Source organism: Papio anubis, chromosome 14 (assembly GCF_008728515.1).
Source record: "Papio anubis isolate 15944 chromosome 14, Panubis1.0, whole genome shotgun sequence".
Lineage (NCBI taxonomy): Eukaryota > Metazoa > Chordata > Mammalia > Primates > Cercopithecidae > Papio > Papio anubis.
This window is the reverse complement of record NC_044989.1, coordinates 36,518,335-36,538,106: the sequence shown is the minus strand read 5'-3', so window position 1 is coordinate 36,538,106 and position 19,772 is coordinate 36,518,335. Positions and strand designations below refer to the sequence as shown.

Genomic DNA, 19,772 nt, shown 5'->3' with positions numbered 1-19,772 from the left:
GAGTTACATAATGGTAAGGCTTACGACTGGATGGTTAACAAAAATTAATGCTTACCTTCAATTCTCTTTAAAGCTGAAAGGCACATATCCTGACTTGGAAATTCAAAGGGATTGCTGCAGGTTCGAATGGTGTTACATTCACATTTCCCATTGATTATATTGCAGCCAGCAATAAGGTTTTCATTGCATGGTTTAAAACCAAGCAGTTGGTCATCAGTCCAGTTCTCATCTGTAAAACAATTAAGAACCAGATAATGTGTGTTTGCAGCTTCATTCAAAGGCCTGTTTGAGGGCAAAAATGCACTGGGATGTCAAGATTAACATTCAATTTTGACAAATCAATTTGTGAAAGGCAGTCTGGCTGAAACTTTACAAATGAATGAAACCCAATCTCTTCATAATAACTGAGAAAACTGAAATAATAGCCATACATGTAGGCATTAAATAGCTATATGCACAAAGGTTTGAAACAAAAACCCACTACTTCTCTTATGTGTTATTACAACAACAATTCAGATGCCTTTAAAAATGTTTAATATCAAATAAAGATTCCTGGGTTTTTTCATGTTCAATACAATTACATGAGTCACATTTGTCAATCTACAAAATTATTTTTTAAAAAGTTCTGTTTTGGCCAGGCACAGTGGCTCATGCCCGTAATCCCAACATTTTCAGAGACCAAGGCGGAGGGATTACTTGAGCCCAGGAGTTCATGACCAGCCTGGGCAACACAGTGAGATCCAGTCTCTACAAAAATAAAAAAAACCTAGCTGGGCATGGTGGTGCATGCCTGTGGTCCCAGCACTCAGGAGTTTGAGGTGGGAGGATCACTTGCCCAGGAGGTTGATCACCCCACTGCATTCCAGCCAGGGAAACTGAGTGAGACTCTCTTTAAAAAGCTAATTTTTTACTCTATTGGTAGGGACTGACTTTAGATTTAAAACAGCTCTTCAACTTACTTACATTAAGGCAGCTAATAATCAACAACAAAAATCAGACACCACCAAAAGAGTCACAGTGGAGGGGATCCCCTCTAATGCATTTGGGGACAGACTGGTAGTATCCATCACTACCAACCCAAAGTCAGAAACGACAACAAAACTAAAGGCCTGCAGCTCAGTGACAGGCTGAGGTAACTGAATACTGAGGCTGAGACCAAATCAGGTTCTGATCAGGGAATGGAGCAGACCACAACAAATAAAGTACATTTTAAAAACAGCTATTTTTTGGCTCAGCTCCAAAAAAATGCAATGAATATGACAGAATCATTGCAGGCTCAATTCTTAATATTCCTCATAGTTGAAACATCTCTTACAGGAAATTAGACTATCTATGAATCCTTGGGCCATTACATGGGTTTTTCCCACACTTAACATTATCTTTAACAGATACTTTACCCACCTGAAATGGGTACTGCCTGTTGCATAGTAAACATGTTTCTGATAAGCATATCTGAAGAGAATTTTTTAAAGTACTTGAATTTAAGAAACCTTAAACCTCTTGCTCAAACTAAGGCAGGTATAAATGCCATCTTAAGAATCTGTTTTTGGCTGGGAGTGGTGGCTCATGCCTGTAATCCCAGCATTTTGGGAAGCCGAGGCGGGCAGATCACCTGAGAACAGCCTGGCCAACATGATGAAACCCCAACTCCATTAAAAATACAAAAATTAGCCGGGCGCGGTGGCTCAAGCCTGTAATCCTAGCACTTTGGGAGGCCGAGACGGGCGGATCACGAGGTCAGGAGATCGAGACCATCCTGGCGAACACGGTGAAACCCCGTCTCTACTAAAAAGTACAAAAAACTAGCCGGGCGAGGTGGCGAGCGCCTGTAGTCCCAGCTACTCGGGAGGCTGAGCCAGGAGAATGGCGAAAACCCGGGAGGAGGAGCTTGCAGTGAGCAGAGATCCGGCCACTGAACTCCAGCCTGGGTGACAGAGCGAGACTCCGTCTCAAAAAAAAAAAAAAAAAAAAAAAAAAAAGTACAAACGAATGACTCTGATTTTTATAGGGTTAGCTTTTATTGCTGGCATCACTGCTCAGCGCATAAGTGAGACAAAAGTCTGCTCTCCCGGACCGAAATAAATAATTTTCTCATCAAGCGGTCTTTACAAGAATGTCATTTACTACATAAAGAGCTTCAGGGCGGTCCTTTGAAAAGGCAGAATAGAAAATCTCTTGTGTTTTGATTTCAGGAGATCAGGCTCACTTATTTGATCAAAGCCTCAGCTTTTAGTAAAATGATTATCTTTCGGATTTGAAGTTTATACCGACACACAATTTATGTTTTAAAATTTGTTCTCCTATTTAGCCTATATTTGGTCCGAGAGAGAGAGAGAGACAGAGACAGAGAGACAGACAGAGAGAGAGGAGGGGAGAGAGAGAGAAGCAATACACACACACATATAACATATACACACAAAGGTACATTCCTATCTTCAAGACAACAATGAAATTACTAAAGTACTCTGAAAGGAAAATCAGAAAAAGAATACCATATTGAAAAAATTCAACATAGAAAAGAAGGTGATATTTGTCTTCAGTTATAATAAAATGTGCATCCAAGTGATTTCTTATCTGTTTAACTGTTAACATGCTAGTAGTACCAGCATTTTACTATAGTTCCGTCAGATTTGCCATGGAGGAATTTTTGTAACTACATATGCAAATTTATAACTGAAAGACAGTTTAGCCCTAGGAATTAAAAGAACTTGTAAGAAATTCAAGTAACATTTGAGCTACTGAAAAACTCTGTGTATCTGTCCTCCTTTCCTTCATAGTTTTAAGAGGAAACCTTTATTACTGTTCTTATAAATACGTGCAGTTACTGAGTTGATTCTACTGCAGAATTTTTTCCACAATAAACATCCCTTCCCACCATTCTAATTGGAACTCCCTGAAGACACCACTCTCCTGAACTACCACAATGTCTTCTAACCTGGCTCCCTGCCACTATTCTCTTGTCACTCCACCTCACTCCCCACAATGTCCCCAGATCCATCTTCCTCAAAAAACAAACCTGGCCAGTAATTATCTCTTGGCAACAAGAAAATGTCCCAGCTTCTTACTGTAGAATATCAGCTTCTTCACGGCATGGCTTGTAGCTACTTCTGCAGACTCGTCTTTCACCAGTCCCTCTCACATCCTAATGCTCTAGGCACACTGAGGCTCTCACCACAAACCTGCAGGAACTGCTCCCGTGCTTTACTCGGGAGTGTCGTCCACCTGGAATACCTCCTTCCCTTCTTCCTCTGATATCTCCTGCTCATCCTTCAAAACCTAGCTCAGATGTTACCTCTTTCGAGAAGCCTTCTCCATCTGCCCCAGGAGAAGAAGGTGTTCCATCCTCCGTGCTCCCACAAACATCTGCACAGACCTGTTGGCCCCTACCATAGTGGTTTTATGTAAGCCATAATTCCCCAGCAGACAAAGAAGCCTCACATATGTATATACATACACATATGTATATATATGTATTATACATATGTGTGTATATACACAGACACATACATGTCACTGGTATGGTCAATGCAGTTGTATCTTTAACAAAAAAGTGCCTAATTAAAAAATGATTAAAAAATATATATACACACACACATATACACAAAACATCACAAGGAAAACTATGCTTCAAGATATAATAAAGAACCTGTTTAAACAACACAAATCCTGTTTTAAAAGCTTACTATTACAGCACTGTATGAGGCACACATTTCAAAGAAATGCTTGGAATCCTGGGCGCATTTCTCAGTAGGCATCACCTATCATTACTCTCCTCCTCCACCGTTCAGCTCTAAGACTTCAACCTCTTATTACCTGGCTGGCATCAACAGTCCTTCCATGCAGCCCATCTCACAGCCAATTGGTTTTCACTGCCAGATGCTTTTCTCTGCCACCCCACAGGAAGACCATTTCCCCCAAATCTGGAATCAGAACTAAAAGGCCTTTGATGAGGCCGCTGCCCCCTTGCTGTTTTCTGCTGCTTTCTCAGCAGAAGTTTCCGGGCAGCAGCAGCAGACTCACCTGAAGATGCTCAGGTGAAGGTGACCATCCCCCTCAGAAACATTGCTGCCACTATGTCCAGACAGGAAGCATCTCTGACTCTAAAGCTAACAACATCTGAGACACTTTTATTTTCTTTTTTTGAGAGTAAACTCCTTCAACTTTCTGCCTGTTCCTAATCAATACTTTGTTTTTCTTCGTGGGAAATAGTTTCCTTAGCAACCACTGCTTCATAGGATCAAGTACAACATGCTACTGAGACAAATGCTTTTCTGGTATTACAGAACATTACATTTTAAAATAATTTAACAAAATCAACAAGGACTGAAAGCAAAAATGTAATGAGCTTTGATTATAGAAATCAAATCTTAGCCCAAGAGTTCTGTTAACAGCATTTGGCAAATTATGTTTTAAAATCTCTCTTTTCCTAAGTAAATCCACATACACACCACAAGAATCAAGGTTCTCATTCTCTAACACAGTTCCTGGTTTCTCCTTGGACTGATCAGGAAAAAAAAAAAAGTTAAAAACAGAGGTACTGGTCTTTAACAACATGAAGTAGGTTTTTTCCTGGTACCCTAAACGTGACAAGATGTAGTCTCCTCGCCTGAAAGGTCAAGACAACTGAGGTACCTCTGCAAATGTATTTTTAAGTTTATAATTTCTGCAAGATACCAAATTAGGATATTAGATAGGGTACTTTCTCTAAGTATAAAATAGAGAAACCTACTAATTTCATAAATATATTCAAATTCATATATGTTCAAATATGTCTAATATTGAGTACTACAGTGAAGTGCCAGATATATTAAACTGCTAAACCAACACTTCCACTTGGATGTTCAGAAGACATCTTGAAATATATTGCTTTTTCTCATGACAAGCTCTGTACTTCAGTATGCAGATGAATTACTTTATGTGTATTTCCCATTTCATCCCACAGAACATTAATAAGATGTGTAATTGAGGGCTGAAATGTAATAAACTTAATAATTTGTATTGCTTTGATCAAGGGCATTCAAGGAAACTAATTTTTATTTTATTATTTTGTTCAATTACTTATCATTTTGCTTTACTGAAAGTATACAGTGAATACACAATAACTGACTAGCACAATTTGGTGCCACAACCTCTATTCATACTAAAGTATCAGGAGTTTTACGTACCATTTTTTTTTTTGCACCATTAGTACAAAATGGAAAAAGAAAAAAAAGCAAATAAAATGTTAATATTATTACGGAAATAGTTTTGACCTGATGTACCACCCTAAAAGAGCTTGGGGCTCCTCAGGAGTCTGTAGCCCACCCTTTGAGAACTGCTGTTCTAAAGAGCACGTCCTGCAGGTACACCTGGGCCAAGGAGTAACAAAGAATGCTGGGTAAGTCTTCTAGCAGTTACCATGGAACCATAAAAATGAATGTTTCTTTAATGTGATTTAGCTAATATGTAACTGGTAAACAGGAAAATGGTGTCAGTATAATACAGATGTTCTGCTGGTTCTTATGTGATTTTTTTCCCAGCACATTAATGTTCCAAAAAAAATCAAAAGTGGGCCAGGCGCGGCGGCTCACGCCTGTAATCCCAGCACTTTGGGAGACTAAGAAAGGCAGATGACTTCGCCCCAGGAGTTCGAGACCAGCCTCGGCAACGTGATGAAACCCTGTCTCTACAAAAGACACAAAAATTAGCCGGGTGTGGTGGCGCATGCCTGTAATCCCAGCTACTTGGGAGGCTGAGGCATAAGAACTGCTTGAACCTGGGAGGTGGAGGTTGCAGTGAGCCAAGATCGCACCACTGCACTTGAGCCTGGGCGACAGAGCAAGACTCTGTCAAATAAATAAATAAATAAAAATAAATATCAGGAGCAAGTTTTCTCACAGTGAAGAGTCTTACCAGCATATGAAAGACCTGAAGAAAAGGCTGAAAATTTTGCTTAAATTCCTTTCTTTAGTGCAAGAAATGACTGCTCTGGTGGTTAAAATGTCCTCTATATTAAACTATCTGGGGAAACTGCAAGTAGAAATGAGAAGCCTGGAGACACTTGCCCCTGTAGTTTAAAAAAAAAAAAAAAAGAAAAACCACAATGATGAAGAAACTACTGCATGTTATGTTGAATTCTGATAACACTGTTCTACATGCAAAGTAAACATCTTCAACATCCCATGCCCTGAAAGGAGGCAGAATGAGCTTCGGAGTATGGAGGACTGCAAAGGATGGGCTACCAGTGAGCCAGGTGCAAATAAATGCCAGGGGCAGCTTACCTGGGCCAGTATTTTTATTTGAGTTCTTATTGTTTGCATTTATCCTCTATGCACACAGTTGCATAGGTCTTAAGTGGCCTTCCCCAACCCTATTTTTCCCAACAGCTCTCTTATTTTTAGTGTAATGAATGATTTTGCAGAATATGAGTAGGTTTTTTAATTTGCTTTACAAGAGTGAACAACATATGTTGCCAAGGCAGAAAACACCTGTACTTCCAATAGCTACATTCAGTCTTGTCCTGGACTTAAGTCTTTCTCCTCTAAGAGTATCTTCCAATATTCTCGGTGATGCCTGAAATTCTTTCCTTCTACATTTGACATGAAAGATTTTCAACGCAAAGGCTAGTTGGAGAGAAGTTTCCATCCTGAGGGCAGGAAAGTGGGCACTGAGAAGGATACGAAGGATGAGGCCTCTTACAAGATGTATGGAGGCATAACCAACACCAGATTTGTGAAGCAGCAGCTCCAGGGGATACAGAATCCCTGTGCTAAGGAGCTACAGGAACCAGCTGTGGCAACACCAGCTTTGAGTGGTCCTGGATTCAACCTCTATGCCCTTCAACATATCTTTCCATCTGCTTGCTGGTGTCTGAAATTCCACTAACATGGAAAAAAACATTTCAGGTATGAGTGCACTTACTGGACAAAGTATTGTGTGTTCATATGAAATTTCTGCCATCCGGAAGGTGGAAAGCATTTGTATACTCAGATTCTTACCATTTCCACCTAGTATCTGTTTAGGTTAATAGAGTTTACTCCAAACCAAGAGATGGCTGCACCCCATTATATGGCAATCCACTCACCAGAAATATGCTATAGCAGATATTAAAAAGCAAGAAACAAATTCACAGTACATACTCAGAAGCTCACAGTAATGGAATTCTGTTGGCAGAAGAGAAGCTTCTGGGAATATATATCAAATTAATTCTCCAGCTGTTCACATATCCCTGTGGCTACAGGAAGATGCAAATAGCTAATACTGGCATCTCTTTTCATGCCAGCCTAGAAACTCCAGTGTAATGTAAAATTGCTGCTCTTAACTCCCCCAGCTCCTGGCTGGCTGTTATCAGGCATTCAGTTCTGCTCGAGGAGGAATCGAATACAGTCTGCTTTCATTCTCTCTGCTTCAAGCTTAAGGCCTATGTACCCAAAGCTGGCGCTTCCTTCTCCTTCTCTTCCTTGTGCTGTAATCAGTGCAAAGCAGGAAGGGCAAATTTATGGTTATCAGTAGAAAGGGTGATTCATGTTACAAAAATGTATTTTACAGACATTTCTACAAAGTGAAACAATTTTAAGCATATGTAACTATAAACCAGAGTGGACAAAGCCTGAATCTTTCAAACAATGGAATACTAAAGTGTGGACACAATTTTTCGTTGAAGACTAACTCTTAAACTGATGCAAACATCTAAATGTATAACAAACAAGAACACTGATTTGTATTATGTCCAAGTGAGGAATTCACTGAAAAACAAGCAGCACTGATCCAATATACTAAATCAACTTACAGCAAAATATTTGTTAATAAGCATATGTCCCTTCGCTACACTTTCCATCATACACCTCAGCAATACAACTAACAAGAGAAGCACCAGTTTCATGTTTCGTGAAACAAGGAATAAGGACGGGAGAAACTGGGGCTACAGGACACAACTCTCCTACTTCACAGTGCTGCCTAACCTAGGAGCCATCTTAAACTGTATACGGAGAAACAACCCAGTGGGGGATGGTGTAATGGAGAGGGCCCTGGCCCAGGAGACCACAACCTGAGCTCTGTCACTCATTCACAGCAGGACCCTGAATAAGGCATTTAGCTCTCTAAGCTCCAATTTTTTAATTACAAAAAGGACGTGGAATGGATAATTCATGAGGCCCCTTTAGACTTTATCCTGATGTTTGATTCTAGCATCTTTATTGAAATTGTACAATGCTAACAATTTATTGGGAACAGTGCCAGAGAATCACATGCCTATGGCAGTCATAATTTAAATTTAAAATAATGTTCCATTATCAGACCAATTTGACTTCGTTTTGAAAACAAAGTCACTATGCAGAGTAAGGCAAGCCAAAGGTCTTTTAATGTAATGAACATCACTTTCCAGGACCTTTCCAGTATCTTCATCTTAGAGGATTCACTAGCTGAGGTCTCAGTAAATCTCCTCATTTAATAAAACAGGATTGGCTATGAACTGACAATTGTTGAAGCACTCTGTCATGACGCAACTGTCTCTACTTCTGTATGTATTTGGAAGTTTCTATAATAAAAAGATTTTTTAATGGGAGGGGTTTATAGGAAACTTACCAAATACTTAAAAATGAAGAACAATGGAAGCACCATATGTCAACATTGATGGGGACGTAGTTAAGACAGTGTTTAAAGGGAAATTTCACAGGGCATAAGGCAGGTGGAAAAAAAAAAAGAATGAACTAAGCATCCAACTCCAAAAAAGAGCAACAGAGCAAGTTCAAAGAATCAAGGAGGATGGAAATAATAAATCTACGGAGAAAATAAAAGCAACAAAAACAGTTAACAAAATTAAAAAACTGGTACTTGAGAAAGATTATTAAGACATCTTATAAATGGCTTTTGATGAATAGTCTCACACAGCATGTTAACTCATCCAGATACTTCGATGTATATTTTTTCAATCACTTTCTCTTTTTAGGTTTTATCAGGAAGTTACTCAAAGTTAGATACTGAATGGCTCCATTTCTGAAATTTTTTGAATAACCAAGGTAGGTATTTAATGCACATTTACATGTTTTCCTAGCTGCAGTTAGTCTGACTGCACTCTGTGGCACAGAACTTCACTCTCTTACATTCCCTCTGCTTTAAGAGTAAAATCCAATAGTTTCCAAGGAAAATCTCAGGTCTTCTCCCCTGGTTCATGTTTGTGCTGTGCTAGATCAGCCTTCTATTCAGGCACAGGCCATGATTAAGCAACGCAGCTGTCTCTGAACTTGAATGTCCAATAAAAAAATGTAACTCCATGTTTATCCAGCTTCAAAGGATATCAATTTTCAGTTATCACACACACTCCTACTTAAAAAATCAATAAATCTTGGTTGAGGAAAAAAGTAGGAGAAATGTCTAATTATTCCCTATTTGATCTCTTCATCAGGATACTCTAAAAAAGGCATCCTTGGATTAAGCCAGGTCATTAGCTGTCTCTTACATACCTGGTTCAGAGTGTTTTATCCTCCTACGGAGGTGCTTTAAAGTAAATAACACCCAGCAAGGGGTGTTAAGGGAACAGCTCAATCAAACTTCTTAAGGCTATGGAGTTGCAAAGCAATGGTCTACAAATGAAGTCCAACATGCAGTCATTTGAGTCCCTGACATGGAACAACGCAAAGCCAGTATAGACTTGATCCCAGCAAACTTCTTCAACCTCATCTCTGCCATGCCTCCCTCTTCCTCCAGTAAGAGTGACTATGAATTGCATGAATGTCCCATGTTGTTTCATGACATTCATGGCTGTTCTCTCTAACTAGAAAGTTACTTCTCTTCATCTGCACTGGAAACTCCTCCTCAGTGGTTAATACTTTCTTTAGATTTCCCCACTCTATAGGGACTGAATTAAATATGATTTCCAATGTAGGACTTCTACTGCATATCTATTAAAATTACTTCACTTACAGCAGCACAATGAAATTGTTCATCTAATCTCCTTTACCAGAAGTGGGTTCTTTGAAACTAAGGATCTACTTTTTACTCTTCATCACTGAACTATCATATGGCTTAGCAAATAGTAGCTTAGCAAAATAAATACCTGCAGAAGGAATAAATAGGGATAGGGAGGACAAGCACATGAATTTAATCAAAGCGATGTGAATCTTTTGAGTGGCAAACTTTTTCTGGAAAGTAACTTTGTTGGTAGAGGAAGAAAAGTCAATTATTTAGAAATAACAGAGAAACATCTTTGGATCTCAGTCTTCCTACTTGTGAAATATTAATATTAATTCAAGTTTTCTTTTAACCTCAATACTATATTAAGCAACACTTCCACAAATCAATATTTATGGCATGTCGAATGAGTGAATGAATATGCCTCAACCATGTTAGATAAATAAATAATAACTTAAATAATAAACTTTTAATCTCCCTTTCTGCCACTTCTGTATATTATGACAATAATTAGATAATGTGACACACGTTAATGCTTCTTGCCAGAATGTGACTTGAGGACATGAATAATCCACAGTACCATTTTATAAATATTAATGGATGCTCTAACCTAAAATCTGTTAGTCAAATCACCAAGAGTAAACCAGAAGACTAGGTATGGGAATTGCACACATCCAAAAGTGTGAACCACTAGAGTGAAAAGAAATGTGACCAGACCTTCTAACAACTAAATATGGTGCTCTGAAAATAAGCACTTTGAAGGATACACATTTTTCATTATACTAGGTGAAGAGGTAGCACAGATAATAAAGCACATTTCACCCTCTAAGACTAATCTTCTGATAACAGCTAACACTCACAGAGCACTTTCTATGTGCCAGAGACTGGAATAAGCACTCTCCACGGATTAATCAGTTTTACTGAGGAGGGAAGCTGAGTAACCTAGGTCTGAATCCCATATAGGCTGTCACCCAGCAGGGGACATGAGGAGCTGAAGAAACAGGAAAGTGAGGTAGTCAAAGGCTGGGCAAAATTTCAAGTTCATGTCAATCTAGAAGACCTGAGCATCAGGGAAAAGAAAGGCAGGAACACCACTAATTCTCTCATCTCACTCTGGTGAGGTCCATCTCCAGTAATATGGCCTGGAGACCCCTGCTGATGGTCCCTGAACCACAAGGACAAGCAGAGGCCCCTCTATGACACCTTGCAGCCAAGACAAACAGAGTTGCGGAAGCACCTTTGGAGCCATCAGAACAGAAAACCCACCAATAGAAACATGATGTCAACTAATCTATCATCCAGGAAAACAGAGGTTCTTTGCTAAGACCTTCATATACAGCAATACTCCTGAAAAGCAAGTAATAGTTTTTAAAAGGTGTGATGATCTAGAAGTAGCAATAAGGAATCTTTTCAGGATAATAACTTTGTGAAATCAGCAAGCAATCATTTTTGCAAGGGATATTTTTACAAATCAACTTCAGCACTGCTGTGTACTTTACCTTAATAATTTATCTGAAGTCTTCAAAATAAACCAAGTGGAAGATAAATGAAAGAGTGATATAAATTCCAACAATTATATTACTGATCCTTGCCATTGACTCTAATACTAATCTACAAAGAAATATCTTCCCTAAATATCTTGCCTAAAAACCCAAACCTTTGATTTTTTTTTTTTTGGTGAAACAAGATTATGTTTGGTCTTATTTATTCCTACTACACAGTCCAAGAATCTGGTTATCCCAGCAACAAAACTAAATTTGCCAGCAATATTCAATGAACTTTGCTTCATACATACGGCATACCATTTCCTAGTTGCCCAGTTTCATCTTAAGTGAAAGTCTGGCATGTATGTCAAAACCTTTTTTTCTTAAAACATCATTAAGATCCACATGGTTAGTGTATGTTTAGGTGGACAGTAGTGCTATAAATCAGAAATAAGAATCAGAGAGACAACTGTGGCCTATTAAGAAACCTTGCAGGGACTGATCCACTGATTTTAAAGGCATCAAGTCCTTGAAATCCATTTTAAAACTCTTCAGAAAGAAGCAAATATAAATTAGGGAACAATGAAAAGCAGGACTCTTGCCTTAGGCCATATTAAGAAATGAATATGAACACCTTGGGTGGACTATGATTTACACAGCAGCGATCTGATCCCTAACATTCATGGAAAATAAACCAGACAACTATAACAAGAACACAGAAACATTAAAAAATCTTAAGAACATGTTTGAAAAACATATTTACACATTTCTTACAAAACTGGAGTTTCCTTTGTGTCGCATCTTACCTGTATACCTAACAGACACTCAGCTCTAAGTCACTGGGTCCTCACTTTGGAGGTCCCAGAGATGACAGCACAAGCCGTATCTATAAATCTATGATGGCACTCTCCTGACCACAGGGTCAGGTCTGACCCTTCACACTGATAAATTAGGCCTGTGCCTAGCCCTAGCTGATCTTCCAGTTACCTCCCACTGTGCAGACAGCTGCTCTTCCCCTCCCCGGCTACTGCGGCCTCAAGGCTTTGGCACTTGTGTTCCCTCTGTCTGGAACATCCTGCTCCAGGTGCGCGCATGGTTCACTCCAGCACACCTTCAGGTCTTCAATCAAACTCAACTTCCGGCAAGACTTTGCCAGACCATTAAAACTGCAAACAAGACACTACTGTGGCCGCCTCTGTCCCCTTTCTCAGCTTTATTGTTCTCCGTAGCACTTCTCTCCTCTTGTATGCTGTATGTTTTCCTTACTAATTTGGCTGATTCTATCAGAAAGCTCCAGTTGGTAGGAATTTTTGTCTTATTCACTGCTGTATCTTCTGCACCTGGAAGAGGGCTCAGCACATAGTAGAGCCTCCATAAATATTTACTCAATCAGCTGATTTCCTGAGTATGCTATGCACGTTCACTCCAATGGGCCTTTACGGATCCCACTGCTCTGCTTAGGAACAGTTTTATTTCCTCCTGTCTACCTAGAAAGGTGCTACTACCGTACTGTGCCCAGCTTAAATATCTTTTCTTCAAAGAAGTCTGATTTTCCATTTTTTCCCACCCATCCCGCTCTCTTTCTGGCACACCCACCCCCAGCACGTCCCTTATTCTAAGGCATTGCTGAGCTTCTTGGGAGCAGAAACTGCTTCTCTCATTTCTACACTCACTCTGTGCTGAACACACAGCAGGCCCCAATATCCACTTGCTGAAGTAAATGAACGGTAAACCTGAGTAAGTGACTGCTCTATGAGGTAACTAATACTATTCTCTACTAACAACACTGCATGGAAAAAAAGAAGCAGCTTTAAAAATGTTCTGTAGGTATCAAAGTTTCAGGTTTGTTTATTTGCTACTTCTGCATTCACATTTAAAATCTTTTGGGAATGGCTGAGATGCAAATAAATAAACTTTATAATAATTCAGGCCTTCCAAGGACTAGGAAGCAGGTAACTTTCAGATATTTTAAAACACAGCAGTGTCAAAGTTAACGAAAAATTTTTTACAGATTTCTGCATTTCAAATTAGAACACACATAGGTATAAACATACACATGTAGAAAATAACTTGCTTCCAAAAGAAAATGTAAATAAAACAGGTATGCATCACTCAGTCCTTTTTCCATATGCTACAGCAATATGTATTCCCATATGCAGTTAAGTATGTGGATTTTTCAAGACCATGATTCTGTCATGTTATTCTATTTAAAGCTGGCGTTTAGAGTGGAAAAGAAGTCTCAAAAAAACTACCCAAATGACAAAGCTCACAATTTGTGGAAATACCTCTAATTACTATTTTATTAGCTTCAATACCCATTTCAAGAACAGCTTTTAGGATATAAAAAGAAAATACCAAACACAGATAATTCCCAAAGGATGCTTTGATCACATCCATATCCTATGTAACGAACAATAATGATCACTAAGTTTCAAAGGATTAGAATATACAGAGATGCACAGCTTTAAACTTATGTGTATGTGCTTGTTCTTTCCATTGTTAATTCCATTGTTTTGAACTTCCAATTTATGGAAGACTGGAAGTTCTCAAGGCAGACCAGAAGATGCACCCCTTACGCAGGGAGACACAGGCCGACGTAGCTGCAACACTGCCTGCAGCATCACAATGGGCCTCACCTGGTGTCTTTCTTATCAACCGGGTGAGGGAAAGGGGTGCTGCACACCTGGGCTGGTAGGCCCAATAAATTAGTGCCATAACCATGATATTTCTACCTAGCACCAGGGCCACTATTCCTACGACTTCATATAATGTCCTGTGAGAAGAGAGGAAAGGACATTACCACCCTTGCTTCAGACAGGATGTGCGGCATGGCCACGGAGCACTAATTATCATTCAAGACTACCCTGGGCACAGAAGTTAATTTACTCAGCACAGAGAGATTCCAGCTGCACAGGAAACACAAGCCCTTCAGGTATGGCAGCAGTTAGGATAGCTCTCCACTTAAAACAGGTGTTTCAGAAACAGACTCTGCCTATAGTTTCTATTCCTTTCCCACGAGCACGGAATTTAATTTTAAACATCCCCAACGAAAAGCTAGCTTGCCAACATGCGCAGTTTGGAAACAGCAATGACCTGCTAGTGGTTCCACAAGGGTTTGCTGAGGCAGTTCCAGGCCCTGGTTCTGCATCCTGATTCTGCGAAAGGCTTTAATTGGGAGGAAGCTGAGGATACAAAGTTCCCTAATCCTGGAGAGGAGCAAGGAGCTGCTGGGCATATCATCACCCTGAGGCTCGTCCTCAGGATTTTCTGAAAACCTCTTCGAGGGAGGTAACAGACCCAAGCGTGGTCCAGGTGGGTTCACCAATGACAGAAAACAGAAAGGGACAGGTGAATAACAGTTGGCCTCACACTTGCATGTGCACCCACCCCTTTCACTAATCCCAGTGACTCTATCTTTGCCTAAGCCGAGCATGTTAAAAAGCACTGGGGTTTCCAAACGGGGTGTGCTTTACTCTAAAATAAAAATGGCACAGAAGGTTTTTTTTGAGACGGAGTCTCACTCTATCATACAGGCTGGAGTGCAGTGGCGCAATCTAGGCTCACTGCAACCTCTGCCTCCTGGGTTCAGGCAATTCTCCCACCTCAGTCTCCTGAGTAGCTGGGATTACAGGCACGAGCCACTGCACCTGGCTGGAAGTTTCTTTAGGAGGGTCTTTCCTGCTAACATACTTGGTTTCTGAAGTGAGAAGTGCGTCTAATTCACACAGTCACTGGACATTCCTTCTCTCATCCATCACCTTTGTCCTCTCCTACTACAATTTCCTCTGCATTCTGGCCTGCTCCTCCTCCTTCCCCTCACATCCTTTCCTCCTCACCCCAACTGCTCTGGCAGCTCACCTTCCTGAGCCTGGCTCTGCCAGAGGTCCCCGGCCACAGGCCTGGTCTGAGGAAACCTACCGGCTCCCTGCCCTGCCAGCCCCGCCCCCAGCGTGGGAGTCTAGCGGGAGCTGCCTGTGGGGCCGCACTGGGCAGCATTTCCTTTCCCTCCATCCCACCTCAAGGCCATGGGGCACTCCTTCCCCCTCTGCCGAGTCCTTCCTGTTTCCCAGGCCAGGTCCATCCAGGACACTCAACTGCCAGGGGTCAGAATGCCACATTCCAGTGGCTTCACACCACCACTGGGAGGGCTCTAGATTCCTGTGGGGGGGTAGGGGCGGGGGCAAGAAGGCGGGCAGGGAGACTGGCAGGGAAAAGTTCAGCAGAGGCTGATCCAGCCCACTGTGTTATGTATTCTGGGACAAAGTCACGGGGCAGGGAGAGCAGCGGGGGGCCCCAGGAGTTCCCTCCAGAGTGGGCAAGAGAAAGCTCCTTGACCTCTTTGGGTTAGGCAGGAAAGAGAGGCCATAACCGCAGACATGGTCGAATTTTTTTTTTTATTTTTTTTTTTAAATAAGAGAACATGACAAACTTTTATGGGTCTCACTTCCTTAACCTGTAAAATTAGGCTGGCCTAAAGGTGCTTTTCTGAAGAAACTTCCAATGCCACAGTTCTGATTCCTGGTGTGGCAACAGTGCTCTGATCTCAGCCATTTTCAAAGTCTGATGTCTTTTTGGCTAACGAATAGAAATACCACCTTCATTCGGAGGGCAAACAAAACTTCAACCTCCCAAAACAAAATCCTCCCCTTGCAATACTGGATTTATTTGCCTTGCAGACTCAGTGTCTCCCAAACGTTCTTTATGTCCTTCTTTTGATTTATTTGTCCTGTAGGTTTTAACTCTGTAGAGTCTGGGCTCAAACCCACAGGACCTGGCCTCTCAAGGGTTTCCAAATCCTCCTGCTTGCAGGCCCCCAAGGCTTATGAAATTAAGCTCCAGGATGCGCGTCCGATCCAGGTCACCCTCTGGAGCTTAGGGCTGCAGCATGATGGGACTGGACAACTCTGGCCCCATCTGAACCCAAGGGAAGCAGCTCAGAGTGCCATGACACAGTGGGCAGTGCTGAATCCCTCTGACACAAGAGTACCACTCCACTGGAACTCAAAAAAGGGAAGCCGGCAAGGAATAAGGAGCTCGAGCTCAAACTGTGTAACATCAACAGATGAACCGGCAGACTTCAGGTTGGTCTTGTGGAGGAGGATGTGGAGCTGGCCTGGCTGGCCTGGCACTCTGAGGACAGGAGTACCGGACTGATAAGCGCAGACTCTGGAAGGGAAGGAAATGGAAAACAGTGCTGGAGAGATTGGGGAGAAGGAATAAGTGAAGAGGAGCCCACTTAGGGCTGCCATTCATGCATCAGAGTCATAAGAAGCATGTGCGGTTAGGTTCTGCCTCTGTAAGACAGTCCATGAAGAAAATATCCCTGAGTGGTCAAAGTCTACCAACTACTTCAACTAAATGTCTACATTCCTCCCATACACATATTTTTTCTTTCTTTTTTTTTTTAACCAAACCATTGCTTTTAATAAATCCTTATGACTAAAGTTTGACCACAGAGTAAGTCTGTGGGTAAGATGATTAATATGATCCTACAAAAAGATACCCTGATACAGATTCATTTCATTCTAAGCAATTGCTTTTCAAAAAAAAAAATAGAATCCCTGACCAATTATGACCTCCTTCCTCTCAAGCAAGGATTCAACACAGAATACTCATTTACTAAGACCCAACATTAGTGAGAGAATATGTTTTCTGGAATTAACTAGAGTTTGAACCCCAAGTACATACTACCCTTCATTAAAAACCAGTTCAGTGCTCTGTTCAGAAGACTGCATATTACCTCTGCGTGCTGCTCTTCTTACACTTTGGGAAGGCTGTACTGTTGTCAGGGCTGAAATAAAAGTGCCTGATTTTCATACCCCAGCAGAAGCAGAACTACAGCAGAAGCAAATCAGATGGCTCATAAATCAGATGTCCTCTGACAGCTCTTCCTTTTATGAAGATCACATTTTAAATGGACCACTTCAGTTTGGGTGAGAAAAACATGAGAAAGAAGGAAAGCATTTGTACATTCTTCTAGTCTTTTAATGAAATGATGAATCCTTCAAACCACCTGCATAATTTTGCCACACAAGAACCACAGTGTACTCATTTGCACTGACAAATTTATTTCATTTTAAGTTGAATACAAGGCAGGGATTTCACAGTTACAAAAAAAAAAAAAAAAAATCTGGAACACAGAGACCTAAAAAAAGGAAAGAAAAGTTATTAAAATTTGTACAATGGACAACAGAAATATTTCTTTAAAACAAGACAAGCTGTTTTGTTTGAATGAGTATGTGTGTATGTTAGCTGAAAGCTCAAAATTTCTCCATAAAAAGGATTTTACTACTGTTGCTATCCTGTTACAGAATTCATTTTTAAAATCAATAAATATTTTCAGAATGAGAAGAAGCACTTATAAAATGCTGATAACAGGACTTCAGGTTCATGTTCTTGTCACCTTTGTAGATATGATCACTTGCACTCCAGCCTGGGCGACAGAGTGAGACTCCATCTCAAAAAAAAACAACAAAACAAAAAACAAAACTGTCTCCTGCAAATTTTAATCTCTAGCTTGATGTCTTTTGTTAGCCAAAAAGACATTAGACTTTGAAAATGACTGAGGTCAGAGGACTGTTGCCACACCAGGAACAATCCAATCTCTGGATCAAAATCTCTTATTTTTAGGATAGCAGTCCCCACCAAGAGAACACAAAGACATATACCCTTTAGTCTTTGCCATATGAAATGGCATCAGCATAAACTTTTTAATTAACTTTCTTAACTTAAAAAAAAAAAAATGACTTACCTCCTTCTGTAAGAGCTGTGAGCTTCATCCAGAGTATGGCCCAGGCACCTCAAAATGAGTGGTGGCACTCCTTCCCCTACTGTCGCATATGGACCATTTGGGGGACCATTTGTTCCTCTTTGAGATGAGCAATAATGCTGAGAGCAGCCTCAAATTCAATACCCCACAGCTAGAGAGAAACAGGTGACGCCTGCCTAGGAGGAAAATCATGAACAAAACTTCCTCACGAACACCTTCAATGTGATGTAATGTGAAGAAAAATATCCCATCAATTACTCATTGATTTAAAATACATTAACTGAACACCTGCTACTTACACAGTGCTGTGCTAGAACAGACTACACAGAAGCCCAGTAGGCTATTCAATTATAGAGCATCTATCTATCCATCTATCGCCTTAAAAGCAAACATAAGTTGCAATGCAGAGTAAGCCCCTAAGTTTAGAAAGGGTAAATTCTCGTTAATATGTCCACTGCACATGTTGGAGTCTGAAATATCCCAATAATAATGCTTATTGAAAACAAATCACCTGATGGCTTTGGCCTTTCAAAATTACCTTGGGAGCCAGTAAATATTACTGAAACACCTGAGAGACTGAGTTTGTTAGGTATGACTAACAAATCACAGGCACCGAGTTATCAACATAGAATTTGGAACATTCTACTCCCCTGCCAGCAGCTAGGGAGTAAATGTCTTCAGGCCTATGATGCCTTATTTCAACCAAATATTACTCTTAGTTTATGGTAAGAGAAGAGGAAATCACTTTCCCACCTTCTGAATATTACATTTACTCAACAAAGCATTAATGAGTATGTGCTATGTATAAACCATCATGTTAGATGTTGAGGTACAAAAATACAATGACAATGTACATTAACTGTATGCTTACTGTATACAAGCCACTATTCAGGTGCTTTACATGAATGAATTAAGTATTCCTCATAACCACCCAAAATAGATGGATACTATTGCTATTCCCATTTTACAGATGGAAATCATGAACAGAGGTTGGGGAGCGGTTGGCCAGGGTAACACACCATGCAAGTCGCCAGGCTAGACTATGCACTGGCTTCTGAGCCTGAACTCCCACTAGTACACAATTTTGTCTCTCATTAATAAAACACGATTTCTCCCTATGGAATTTATCATCTAAATTTCAGAGGAAGTCATTTCTACTGGGAAAGTTTTCTTGAGACTGTATGCCTAACACTCCTTGGCAAGTGGATGCAATGTGTGCTAGCCATACAGGTGGGTAACATGCCCCAAGACTGGGGTGACTTATCCTCCAAGGAGGAAGCAACAGGGCCAACGGGGCAGAGCCAGCACTGGAGTGAGACTAGTGCCACCAGTGAGCTGTCATCAGCTGGCTAGACAGTGCCCCTGAGCTCCAAACAGCAGAAAACACCTGTGTGCAGGGCTGGGGGTTGACCAAGGGCAGCTGTTGCATGTGGGCCTTCTGGAATCCACATGGCGGGAGGCAAGGGAAAGGGATTCAGACCCTGAAAGGGGAAATCAGTGACCAACCCACGAAGAGACAAAAGACAGGGCTGAGGAACTGCTGCTCTGTCTCTCTACATTAGAGAGAGTGATACACAGACACATGGGGGTCACAAATTCCAAAATCCCACAACTCCATCCCCTAAATGCTA

The 19,772-nt window shown here is 40.8% G+C and overlaps 1 protein-coding gene across 4 annotated transcripts in view; it reads right to left on the bottom strand.

Moving 5' to 3' along the window:
- Positions 1 to 19,772, bottom strand: part of CRIM1 (cysteine rich transmembrane BMP regulator 1) — a 199,270-nt gene that overhangs the window by 155,375 nt on the left and 24,123 nt on the right. For 3 of the 4 annotated variants that reach the window (XM_009183985.4, XM_009183986.4, XM_003908494.5), the window contains exon 2: positions 56 to 229. The exons of the other annotated variant lie outside the window; for it this stretch is intronic. In XM_009183985.4, coding sequence (XP_009182249.1) covers positions 56 to 229 — 174 coding nt within the window. The remainder of the gene's footprint in view (positions 1 to 55; positions 230 to 19,772) is intronic. 4 annotated transcript variants of the gene reach the window in all.